Here is a 12,608-nt window from a genome sequence, read left to right as displayed (position 1 = left end):
GGTTTTGGGTGACAAACAACAGCATCAGTGACGTGTCTGACTTCACCCCACACCTCATTTCCCAATTTGCTTCTCAAAATCCACCAAGTGCTGCCAGCACTGCCCAGGCATTGCATCTATGGGACCAGATTTGACAAGTCAGGAGCCCAAGGCAGGGAAAGAAGCACAATTTCCTTTTTTCCCATCATTTAGGGCCACTTTTCAGAGCAGATTCCTGCTCTGCAAGGCTCAATTTATAAAGAAATGACAAGGCCTCGAAGTGAAAGGAAAAGCATCTGTTCAAAGGATGTTTCTCAATGTAATAAACCTGTTTTTCTGGCCACAGAGGTTCCTTAACGAGATGTTTCGGGAGGAAATAATTAAAATGGTGACGTTGGCTTCAAAAATAGGGATTTGATTATCTGCCAAGCTCGCTCTGCCTGTGCAATATTCCCTGGAATATTCACTGGGCAGTGCTTGGGAGCCAAATCCACGTTGCCCAAGAGGGTGAAATTCAGATAAGAGGCTTTCAGAAATGGAAGTTAAAGGCCTTATAAAACTTCCTGAAGCCATCAGGGTAATTAATAACTCTCACAATTTATAGCACTGGATCCCATCTTGATAAGTTTGATGAAAATAAAATATCAGAAAGCCTCATAGCAGGGCCAAGGGAATGAGGAGATAAAAACTAAATGACCCCAAACACTCATGGCCATCCTCAGAGTTGCTGTTGGGTTCAGGATAATTGATTTGGATGCGGATAATTCCCATTTTTTGTCCCCCAAAGGACTCAATTTAGGCCGAAGAAAAAGCGGCTGAGTGCAAATTAGAGGTGTCAGTCAAGATGAAGTCTTCAAATGTGGCTTTCTCTGGGTTTCCAGAGCATCTCCAGCCTCAGCCAGGCACTGAGCTCAGCCAGCAGCTGCAACCCTGGAATCAGAAGGAATTTCTGGTTGCCAGATCTGCATTTTATCAGGATTTTAATAAGGGAGCGATGCTGATTTTGGGTGCCTGCTCAGAGAGGCTGTCACTCCAAATGAAGTTTGTTCAGGTAATCAGAGCGGGGAAATCTTGCCACGAGACAGCTCCAGGCTGGAGTTTTGTGTGCCCTGTGCTGGGTTCTGATCATCATCCCATCATCAGGCTCGCTGCACGCGGCGCCTTTCCAACCTTCCCTCGACTGATCCGAGGAGCTGGAGGTGGGTTTGGAGCTGCAGCTCTGGCACCAGCCCTTGGTGCTTTCCAGCAGCCAGGAATTCAGCCCTCGACTCGTGGAACTTGGAGTCTGAGCGAGGTTTTCTCCCCCTGGATGATTCTTTTTGCTCTTTGTTATCTGACACTGGAGCAAAAAAAAAAAAACAAACCAAACAAACCCGTCCCGCTCTCTTGGAGTCGGCTGCAGCCAAGAATTTGCAAAGATTTTGGCAGAGCTCAAAGGAAAGAGGGTTTATGATGAAAACTTCTCGACACAATAAAAGAAAATCGTTCAGTGCAAGCTCTGAAGTGACCCCAGAAAAAGCAGTGTAAACCTGCTGCCTCCCTGGGAGCACTGAGGAGGTCTGAGTTAATTGCCAGCAGCTTTAATCTCCATTTCCCTCGTGATTTTCACTCTGGAGTTTTAGATTGACTCTGATTAGCTTGCCTAGAAGATCTGATTCTGTCCCCAATTACTCTCCTATAAATCAGACGAGCATCTTTATTACAGCTGATGAAATTACTGTGGCATGAGCAGAGCAGGGGGATCAGAATCAGCAAAGACCTAAAAAAATTAAATCTGATTGGGTTTTGTCCACACTCATCCTGCTCCTGTGAGTCAGGTGCTTGGGGAGTGTTCAAGCCAAGCATCACTGAAATCAAAACCTGTCTGTGTGTTCCCCTGAGGGAGTTTTCTTTTAAATTCTTGCAGTGAGGGGAGAGAGAATTGGGCAAAACTGAGAGATTTACTGGTATTAATGGGAGAGAAATGATTTATCCCTGGGGAAGGGATAAAGAACTGGAGGAGCAGGGGAGGACCTGAGCATCACCCAGGAGCTGAGTGGGGTGAGAGGACAGCCCTGTTCTCCTGGCAAGGCAGAAATCTTTTCCCAGGTCCCTCCTGTGCCCCAGGTGAGGAGCAGGAGCAGCACCTCCAGCACCACCCTGCCAATCATCCTAATTCAATCTCCCAGCTCTGGCCCTGCAGCTGCTGATTTTCCTGTGCCTCGCACATCTTTCCCATCAGAGCAGAATTAGGAGCGAGTTCTCACCCTCTTATCTGGCTGATAAATAATTGTGGGTTGTGCTGGTGGGAGCCTTTGAACTGGAGCCTTTGGAGAGGCCCCGTGTGAACAAGCAGGGCTTGAGCAGCCTTTAATTGCTGAGCAGGGATTGCCCAGATTGGGAAGCACCAGGAAGGAGCTCCAGGGCTTTGGGAGACGTCCCTGGAGGGCTTGGAAGGGCAGTGAAGTGGATTAATCAGAGTGGGGATGGAGAGAGGAGAAAATCCTTTCTCCTCAGTGGAATAAGCAAAGCAGTGCTGGAAAACCATCCCCGAGCTGCTGGTTCTGAGTCCATGGAATCCCACAGGGCTTTGGGCTGCAAAAAAACCCCTCCAGTTTGGACAGGGACCCCTTCCACCCTCCCAGGCTGCTCCAGGCCCATCCAAGCTGGCCTGGAACATTTCCAGGGATGGGAGGGTGGGATCAAAGCAGCAAACCTTGTGCAGGTGCCCCAGTTTGGCTTCCAAAACCAGTTAAAAGCTTTAGCTGGGGGTTTATAAATCAGCTCCTGGTGCTCTGGTTCCCATTTTAACAGGGCCTTGCTGGGGATGTGCATTTTTCCTTGGATCAGGGAAGGATGACCTCGGGAAGTCCTTGAAACCCAGCAGGGATGAGGCTGGAAGGAGCCCAGCCCTTGCAGGTGCCTGTGCACGTGTTGTCCTGCATTTCCCCAGAGCTTTGGGATTAAAAACCCTGCTGGATGTCTGGGAGCCTCCTCTTTTCCAGGAGATGTTAAAAAAATTAGATTTGCTCCTGGATCCTGGCAGCCCAGGAATGAACCCCGCAATGTGCCAAACACCAGGACAAGCCCCAGAGGTCTCTTTGTCCCTCCTGCATCTCCCCTTGCTTTACAAATGAGCAGTAAATAACACAAATTCTAATTACACCTGGAATATTCCGAGAGCTGGTGAGCGTTTTCACCCTCCAGAGGAGGAACAGGGGGTGTTGATTGATTCCTGTGGGAAATGCTGCCTCTCATGCAACAAAAATATCCCTGCAAGGGTTGGTGGGCCCTCAGTGCTGGCTCAGAAGCCCTCAGGTGACTCCTTTTTATTTCTCTGTGTTTAATATGTTTAATCCATTGGATTTGAGGACTTCCAGCTAAATCCAAATCCAGTGTAGAGGTGCATCCCATATTTTTGGGGTCCTTGGGTTTTTCATCCCTCAGTGGGAATGGCTGGAGAACTTTCTAAGCATCCAGAGGGAAAGGAGAGAGGGAATAATTCCTGGGAAAGGGGCAGAGATTTGGTGTCACCTCCTGACTGTTCTCTCTGTTTTCCCTGACCCTACAAGGGCTGTGGGAGGCTCAGCTGTGCACAGAGCCCTCACAGACACAGCACCTGCCCCAAAAGGACTTTGTTCTCTGCAAGTGTGCTCAGGGAGAGGCAGGAAAGGGCAGGAAGGGGTTTGATTGCTGGGCTGTTCCTCATGGATGAACAACCAGGCAGTTTAACCCCTTCCCACCTATGGGAATAACAGCACCAGGGGAAAAATGGGGATAAAAACCTGCCCTGGGTTGATCCTGGGGTTAATGATGGGTAAAGAATCCTCTGGGGTTTGGTTAAAGCTGTTTGTGGCAGGACAAGGGGCAGTGGATTTAAACTGGCAGAGGGCAGGGTTGGATGGGATTTTGGGGGAGAAATTCTTCCCTGTGAGGCTGGGGAGAGGCTGGAATGGAATTCCCAGAGAAGCTGTGGCTGCTGGAACTGTCCAGGCCAGGCTGGATGGGGTTTGGGGCAGGCTGGGACAGTGGGAGGTGTCCCTGCCATGGGATGGATGGATGGATGGATGGATGGATGGATGGATGGATGGATGGATGGATGGATGGATGGATGGATGGATGGATGGGCGGGCTCTGAGGTCCTTTCCAACCTGAAGCATTCTGGAATTCTGGGAAGCCAAGCTTTGCTGAGTGCTGTAATTCTCACAGCATTCTCATTCTATAATTCTCATAGCAGCAGTGAATCCCTCTGAGCTCTCACATTCCTAAAAACAAAATATCACCCACTGGAGGTGCTGGGGGTGTCTCCAGGAGCTGCCAGTCCATCTCCACAAGGTTCTGCTTTTCCAAAGGGCACAACCTCCTCCAGGAAGTGGAAAAGTGAAATATTGAAGGCAGGAGGGGAAGGTAGCACAAAGATTTCAGGCAGGACATGGGATGGAGGTGTTTAAAAGTGGTTTTGTGACTGGCCAGTCCTTCCTGCTGGCTGATCAGCGAGGGTGGGATGTGGAGGAGCAGCAGAGGTGGGAGCAGTTTGTGGAAGCAGCCAAGGTGTCAGACCTGATCCCCACGAGCCTTTAACAGCCCTGACATGGGGAACAGCTGCAGGGACAAATTTCACAAATTATCTCCTCCTTGGCAGATGAGCTTGGTTGGTTTTAGCTGTGCTGCCTCCTCACTCGGTGGGGGTGAACCTCCACAAGAAGAAGGTCAGAAAATTGCTGGGAAAACATCAGCATTTTGAATTGAGGGTGAGAAATCCCAAAGAGGCAGCAGCCCCGAGCTGCTCTGTGGGTCCTGATGGTTGTGTGAATGTGTGGTCGTGTCCTGAAGATCCTTATCCAGGAGTTTCCTTCTGTTCCTTGAGCAAAAAAAACCCAGGGAATTCATGGATTTGTGCCTGACTTCCCTGCAAGGTTTATTCACTGCTTCAAGGTTTATGGATGAGCTTTTGGGGACACACCAGGCAGAAAATCCCCTACAACCCATCCCCTCCACCCCTTCTCTTCCCTCAGTAATTCCTTCCCTGCAAACGTGGTTGAAATCAGGGATGATGCCACTAAAATTGTGGGGTTGAAATCAGGGATGATGCCACTGAAATTGTGGCGTTTGAATCAGGGATGATGGCACTGAAATTGTGGGGTTTATATCAGGGATGATGCCACTGAAATTGTGGGGTTTATATCAGGGATGATGCCACTGAAATTGTGGGGTTGAAATCAGGGATGATGGCACTGAAATTGTGGGGTTGAAATCAGGGATGATGGCACTGAAATTGTGGGGTTTGAATCAGGGATGATGGCACTGAAATTGTGGGGTTTGAATCAGGGATGATGGCACTGAAATTGTGGGGTTTATACCAGGGATGATGGCACTGAAATTGTGGGGTTTCCCAAGGCCCCCCAGGCTCAGGTGGGGTGGTGGTGATGGGGAATGTCCCTGGGAGTGGGTTCTGATGAAAATTGCAGTTCCAGGATGGAATTTCAGCTCTAGTAGCAAGCCAGCACTGGAAGTTTGGGGTATTTTATCTAAATAAAAAGTGTAAATTACGTGGCAGAGCTCGCTTTGCTGTGCACACAGCCTGGGTGGTGTTAATTAAACCCTCAGCTGCTTTTTTTAGTGGAAGGAAGGCTGAGAAAACGAGCCTTAAATCAAGTCTACATTTAATTAAAGCCTCTCTTCCATTCAGATGCTCTCCCACTATGATAGTGGTGGTGCACTTGGAATGCTGAGGCAGGAGGAATCAACAAGGAAATTGGGTTTGCAGACACAAAATCAAGTTTAAAATGTGGGAATTTTTTGGGTTACATTACAAAACCAGCAGCTTGAGGTAAAACTCCAGATCTCTGCAGGGAAAGGAGGTTTTGGTTTTGGGATTTTAATCCCTCCTTGGAATTTCTTTGCCTCAGAACCAGTGTTTCAGGTGGTTTATTTGAATGTTTCATGGTTTTAATTGTACCAGATTCCTGTAGGAACCTCAGGCCAGCCCTTTGTCCCCATTCCTTCTCAAACAAACTTGGGATGGAACCCAAGAGTTTCTGTGGAGGGATGGGTACCTGGCACTGTGGGAAAATTGATATTTAACAAATTTTGGGGTGACTTTTGTCCTCACACTCTTTTTCTCTGTCTCCCTGTAGGTGATAACCCTGGAAGGATGGGTGGACATCATGTATTACGTGATGGATGCACACTCTTTTTACAATTTTATATATTTTATATTGCTTATCATAGTAAGTATGACTTGGCAGATTCTCCTATTCCTTGTCCTTGGGGGGGTTGAAGTTGTTCCCTGTTTTTTTCCACAGGGAAGAACCGGGCAGGATTCAGGGCTTTCCCTCTTCTTGCTTTCCAACTCTTGGTCTTGTCACCTGGATGTGTCTGTGCCCAAAAATCCAAATTTTTCCTCCTCAGTGTGCCAGAGGGAGCCTCATTTCTTTAGAGACCCCTCAAACCTTTGAATTTCACCTGGAACCCTTTAAATAATAATAATTCTCATAGCAGCAGTGCACCTCTCTGATCTCTCACATTCCTAAAAAGAAAATATCACCCACTGGAGATGCTGGGGTGTCAGTCAGAAGCTGCCAGTCCATCTCCACAAGGTTCTGGTTTTCCAAAGCTGCCAGTCCATCTCCATAAAATTCTGGTTTCTCAAAGGGCACAACCTGCTCCAGGAAGGGGAAAAGTGAAATATTGAAGACAGGAGTGGAAGGTAGCACAAAGATTTCAGGCAGGATTTTGTGACTGGCCAGTCCTTCCAGGTGACCCTGTCCTTGTCAGGGAGGGTTTGGAGGCCTTGGGAATTCCAGCCAGTTCCCAGCAGGAGTGGAAACCTGAATGAGAGCAGGGTGAGAGTGCCCTGGAGCAGTCAGGGGTTCCTGAGCTGGAGCAATGGGCCATGAGCAGAGATTCGTGCTCCACTCCACTGAGCTGTTTCTCTCCAAGTGGATCCATGTGGAAAAGGCAGAAGGTGACTCCTGCCCAAGTCACCTGGGGCTGGGAAAGGCACCTCTGCTGCTTCTGTGGCTGCATCCAGGCTGATATTGCAGCACCACAAACCATCTTCACACAGCTCTCCTGAGCATTCACCAGACAATTCCAGGTTCAATCCATCCCTGCCCTGAGGTCACTCCCTTTTCACCCCTCAAGGCACCAATTCCCTGCTGGGAACATTGGACATTTCCCTCTGGCTGATTTAGGAACCAGAGTGGTGAAAAATCGCTTTGTGGGCTCCACAGCTGAGGGGAGGATGCAGCTTTAGGTCACATTCTTGTCCTTGGGACTTGATTTTGAGAGCTTGGTGTCCCCCAAGAACACATCAGCTCACCCAAGGACTGAATCAGCCCCTCTGGAGCACTGAGTGTCCCGGAGATGCTTTTCTGGCTCAGGGAGCCACAGGAGCACAAGGTCACAGATCCATGGGCCCTGACTGTACGCCCAAAATGATTTCACACTCTTTTGGGGTGTGAAACGATTGAAGAAGAGAAGAGGGTGTTTCAAGACTTGAAAACATCTTTCCCTGCAGGTTGGCCAAATTTCAGGGAAAAGTTCTTCACTGTAAGAGTGACTGGGCACTGGAATGCTCTGCCCAGGGAGGGGCTGGAGTCACCTTCCCTGGATGGGTTTACAAGACCAAGAGGGGAAAATGTGGCACTCGGGGCTGTAGTTTGGTTGATGAGGAGGTGTTGGGTCATAGGCTGGTCTTGATGATTCCAAAGGTCTTTTCCAAGACCTTTGTGAATGTCCAAAGCAACGTTGTGCTGGGCACTGTGTGTGTTTCCTACACTTGTGTTAGCAAATGTCTGCTTGGAGGAGAGGAGAGTGGAGCTAAAATCATTGATCATGCTTCAGAGCAGTTTAGCAGCTAAGGCACACGTTGGCAGCACGTTTGGTGAGCAGCCCCTGGAATCTGGCACGTTTGGAAATCCCAGGATTGCTGAGAGCCACGTGTGGCAGCGAGGAGCTTCCCTCACTCCATGCCACCCCTGCTTCTCGGGGCTTCTGCTGGTCACAGTGACCCCAAGATACTTCAGAAAGTCTCTTTTCCCAGCCTGGCAGTCAAAGAAGGAGTCAGAACTCTTCAGTTCTCGGTCTCAAGGTTGTTTATTGTTTCTTATCTATAAAATTCTTTCTCCTGTCCAGCCAAGGTCCGCTCAGCAGGACAGACAGAGGCACTCTGGCCGCCCCTGTGGGGGGTGTTATTTTTTACACTAAAATCTACATATACAATATTTACAATTCCTTTCCAATACCTATCACCTATGTTAGACAGTGAGCTTCTACTCTAAACCAATCCAAAAGTGCCAACATCACAGCAGAAGATGGAGGCCAAGAAGAAGAAGGGGAAAGACTGGACATGCCCAGATTCCTCCATCTTGTGCCCTGAACCCCCATTCTAAAAACCAAAACAATTGATTTTTCCACCTTGTGACAAACTAATTATTATTCTACTTATACTTTAGTGGTTTGCAGTTCCTCATATAAGGTTGGTAACTTTTTCCATGGGTCATAATCAAAGTCACAGGTGCCTTGGGCTCTGTGCCAGGGGCTCTGAGCCCCCTGGCAGGGTCCTGGCAATCCAGGACAGCCTGAATTCTGACACCTGCTGACTCCTTGCCCTGTTCTCCCCCCAGGTTGGCTCCTTCTTCATGATCAACCTGTGCCTGGTGGTGATTGCCACCCAATTCTCAGAGACCAAGCAGCGGGAGAACCAGCTGATGCAGGAGCAGCGGGCGCGCTACCTGTCCAACGACAGCACCATCGCCAGCTTCTCAGAGCCGGGCAGCTGCTATGAGGAGCTGCTCAAATACATCTGCCACATCTTCAGGAAGGTGAAGAGAAGGACCATCCGCCTCTACAACAACTGGCAGAGCAAACGCCGGAAAAAAGTCAACCCCAACAGCAGCGGCAGCGGTGGGCAGAGCCAGCGGAGCAGGAGGAGAATCACCTCCATCCACCACCTGATCCACCACCACCACCACCATCACCACCACCACTACCACATCAGCAACGGGAGCCCGCGGGGGCCTCGTGCCAACCCCGAGCTCTGCGAGCTGGAGCTGCAGGTGATGAAGCCGGGCCGGCAGCTGATGCTGCCGCCGCCCGCCTCGCCCAGGCCGCAGGGCCCCGCCGGCGCCGTGCACAGCATCTACCACGCCGACTGCCACGTGGAGGGGCCTCCGGGGGGCTGCAGGGCCGCCAGCAGCCCCGTGGGCACCAAACTGGCCGGGCTGGGCAGCCAGGGCAGCATGAACTACCCCACCATCCTGCCCTCGCCCGGCGGCAGGGCCGGCTCGGCGGCCTTGCCCAAAGGGAAGAAGAACGGGAATTCTCCGGTGGCCGTGGGGAACAGCCCCGGGAGTCTGGGCCTGGATTCGTACGGGAAGCTGCAGCAGCTGGTGGGAGAGCATGGTAAGGGCAACAGAGCTGGGGTTTGTCTGGGAGAAGGGTGAATGGCTCCAGAGTTGAGATTTTAGTGTGTGGTGCTGAGGGTTGGGATGGTTGGGAGTGTGCTGTGGGACAGGTAAATCCTTGGATTTGCCGTCATGGATGGTGGAGGCCTTTTTGCTGTGGTTACAAAATAAGGGTTTGAGCTCTCATGGAGCTTGAGGCCTGTGGAGGCCTCTGCTGTGGTTACAACATCAGGGTTTGAGCTCTCATGGAGCTTGAGGCCTGTGGAGGCCTCTTTGCTGTGGTTACAACATCAGGGTTTGAGCTCTCGTGTGCTTTGTGATATCCTGGAGGTGCTCCCACTGTTCCTACCCAATCCCAGAGCTCTGCAGCCCCGGGGATTACAGCTCCAGTGGATGCTGGAGCTCCAGCAGAGAACCCCCAGGGGTTCTTGAAAAGGATGAGCAGGTGGAATCTGCAGGAGAAGCATAAGATAAAGCAAACTAAGACGTTTAAAACAGGCAGGCACTGAAAGAACTCGAACCAGACACGTCCAGTTCTGCTCTGCTGGGCCCTGGAGCCTCTGAATCTCTTTTTGGCAAGGAGGAGCAGCAGTTTCAGTGCTCAGAGGACGTGTGGAGGGCAGGACAGGAGCAGAGCTGCGCATCTCAGGCTTTCCCTGTGTGCAGAAGAAATGTGGAACTGAGTTTTGCTGCGGATTTGGGGCTCCATTCAGTCTGGGGAGGATTTTGGGGAGCAGTTCAGTGCCTCTGTCCCATCCTCTCTGCACAGATGCAGCCACCCCAGCACAGCCAGGGAGGTTTTATCTCCCCTCACATATAAATCACCCACTGGAGCAGTGATTACACGCAACACTTGGATTTCTATTTTATAAAATGTTTTTCCAGTCCTCGTGGCTGGAGCTAAAAGCTGCAAAATACTCTTAAGCCCTCCAACAGTGAAAAGTCACAAAGATCCAGCTTCTATTTTTTAATCTCTTTAAGCCAAACTCGTCATTTGGTTTTTTCAATGCCTGTGTTTTCCAAAACTGTTTATTTGCGTCTGCATGGACACAAATATTTACCCTGGTGATGGATGTGCTGAAAAAATACCAAGCCTGGCTTTGAGGGGGGTCACAGGGAAGCTTGCTTGACAGAGGGTTTGGGAGGCTTGCCTTTGTTAATTTTGTTGTTTTTAAGGACCACACAAAAGGGTAAAAGTGGATTGTTTATAGAAACTGCCTCGGGCAGACGCTTCCGAACGCTCGGGAGCTTGGCACGGGGGGCAAGGTTACTGCCAACAGTTCTGTTGTTCAGCAAGGACTTTTTATAAATCACTGCTTCATCCTTAGCTGTGCCAATTAGTGAAGGTTTTTAGGAGAATGCGTTTTTACCTTGAGATAAAAACCCAGGCTCTGCAGAAGGCTGGAATTGGGAAAGAAAGGAGCAGGAGAGCTGTTGAAGTCAGAGTTTGGATCCTCCTGCTTGCTGCTGGGGTCCTTTTTAGGAGAAGAAAGACCCAAATCTCAGTCCCAACTGTGACATCCCCGAGCCAACTCGGTGATTTAGGAGATTTTCCCGCAGCCTGGGGTGGTTCTTTGAAAGCTGGGATTAGATTGAGTTGTCATTAATAATGCAATTACAGTGTCCTCTTTCCACAGAGGGATTTCAGCCCAGAGGATGCCAAAATGCTTTAAACAAATCTCCTGGAATTGTTTTGTCTCTTCCAGAAGTGTGCTCACAGCTGGGAAGGGCTGGAAGGTGGGGAGAGGCTGCTCATCCATCCCCTGAGGGAAACGGGCTGGGGAGGGATTGGGGCAGACCTGGAGACCCTGTGAGTGCCCATGGACCTTCCCTTCCATGGATCTGCCTCTTTCCAGGCCCTTCTTCCCACTCAGCCACTCCTGCAGGGCTGGGTCAGGGTCAGTTCTGCACCAGGGGTGCTGGATGTGGCTTCCAGGGGTGCTGGATGTGACTTCCAGGGGTGCTGGATGTGACTTCCAGGGGTGCTGGATGTGACTTCCAGGGGTGCTGGATGTGACTTCCAGGCTTTGGGATGAAGTGGAAGGGTGGAAGTCTGCCAGGCACAGCCCTCAATTCCCATTTCTCCATCCCTAAAACTCAGCAAAGGAGCCACAAGCAAGAACCCCAAGCTCTCCCAACCCTCCCTCAGCCCTTTTTTGGGGAAACAAAGAGCCTTTAATTCTCTCTCTTTTTTCCCAAGCCAACAAGCAGAGCGTGTTCAGTGCAAGGCTAGTGCAGGGAGAGCACAGAAGTGCTAATTGAGAGCTTTAAGGAGCATTAACAGCCCGGGCTCTCCCAGCCCCAGCTGGAGGCCAGGTTGGTGTCTGCTGGGAAGGATGCAGTGGTGGGAGAGAGCATTCTCCTGCCTCTTTTGTTGTGGATTTGAAGAGCTCCGAGTACAGCTTGTTCCCCGTGTTCCCGTGCCCTGCAATGCTGGAGGTTATTTTAGCAGGCAGCCAAGGAGACTCTGGTATTTTGAAGACATCTGCGGCGCCAGGGCTTTTCATATCGTTTTTAACACTTTGATAGCATTAAAAGCCATCTGGCAAACCCCCTCCCTGTGCTGCTCCTGGGGCTGGGCTGAGCCTTCTCCCCCCTTGGCTCAGTCCTGAGCAGGAGCACCGTGCAAGGGGCAAAACATTCCCGATCCTGGCTGTGGCCGTGACGCAATGCCCAGGAGCCAGGCACGTCCTCCAAGGCCCTTCTGAAGGCCACTGATACCCATGTGACATTCAGGCAAGGAAAATGTGTTTTGACTCTTGTCACATCCTGGTTTTCCAGCGAAGGGATGCGTTGGCTTGGTTCGGAGCTGGGGCTGGAATCAGCATTCCTGCTGGGTGAGCTCCAAGCTCCAGGGCTCAGAGCCAGGAGCAGCCACTGCTTCAAAATTCATCCAAGTGGTCGCCATCCCACCTCCACATGGATGTGGCACTTATGGATGTGGTTTAATGGACTTAGAGGTGAACTTAGAGGTCTTTTCCATGGTTCTGTGAGAGGGGAAAATTGTCCCTTTGCCTCATGTCCCTGAATCTCAAGGAATTGATGCTTAAACGGAATTCTGTGGGAAGCATCCTGTGCTCATGCCATTAATATCTGGTTGCTAAATATAAGGAGACTGCGAATAAGATTCCTAAATATGAGGAAACTTAAGGACTGGATTCCTAAATATGAGGAAATAAAATCTGGGTGCTGTTCCACCCAAATCATCCCAGTTACTCTTGTCCCTGTCCTTCCATTCCC

The 12,608-nt window shown here is 50.3% G+C and overlaps 1 protein-coding gene across 3 annotated transcripts in view; it reads left to right on the top strand.

The window, feature by feature from the left end:
- CACNA1H (calcium voltage-gated channel subunit alpha1 H) overlaps positions 1-12,608 on the top strand; it is a 161,456-nt gene that overhangs the window by 70,336 nt on the left and 78,512 nt on the right. For all 3 annotated transcript variants that reach the window (XM_064725503.1, XM_064725504.1, XM_064725502.1), the window contains exons 8-9: positions 6,096-6,188; positions 8,589-9,366. In XM_064725503.1, the coding sequence (XP_064581573.1) occupies positions 6,096-6,188; positions 8,589-9,366 (871 nt within the window). The remainder of the gene's footprint in view (positions 1-6,095; positions 6,189-8,588; positions 9,367-12,608) is intronic.

The sequence above is a fragment of the Zonotrichia leucophrys genome, chromosome 14, assembly GCF_028769735.1.
Source record: "Zonotrichia leucophrys gambelii isolate GWCS_2022_RI chromosome 14, RI_Zleu_2.0, whole genome shotgun sequence".
NCBI classification, from domain to species: Eukaryota; Metazoa; Chordata; class Aves; order Passeriformes; family Passerellidae; genus Zonotrichia; species Zonotrichia leucophrys.
This window is presented reverse-complemented; position numbering and strand designations above follow the sequence as displayed.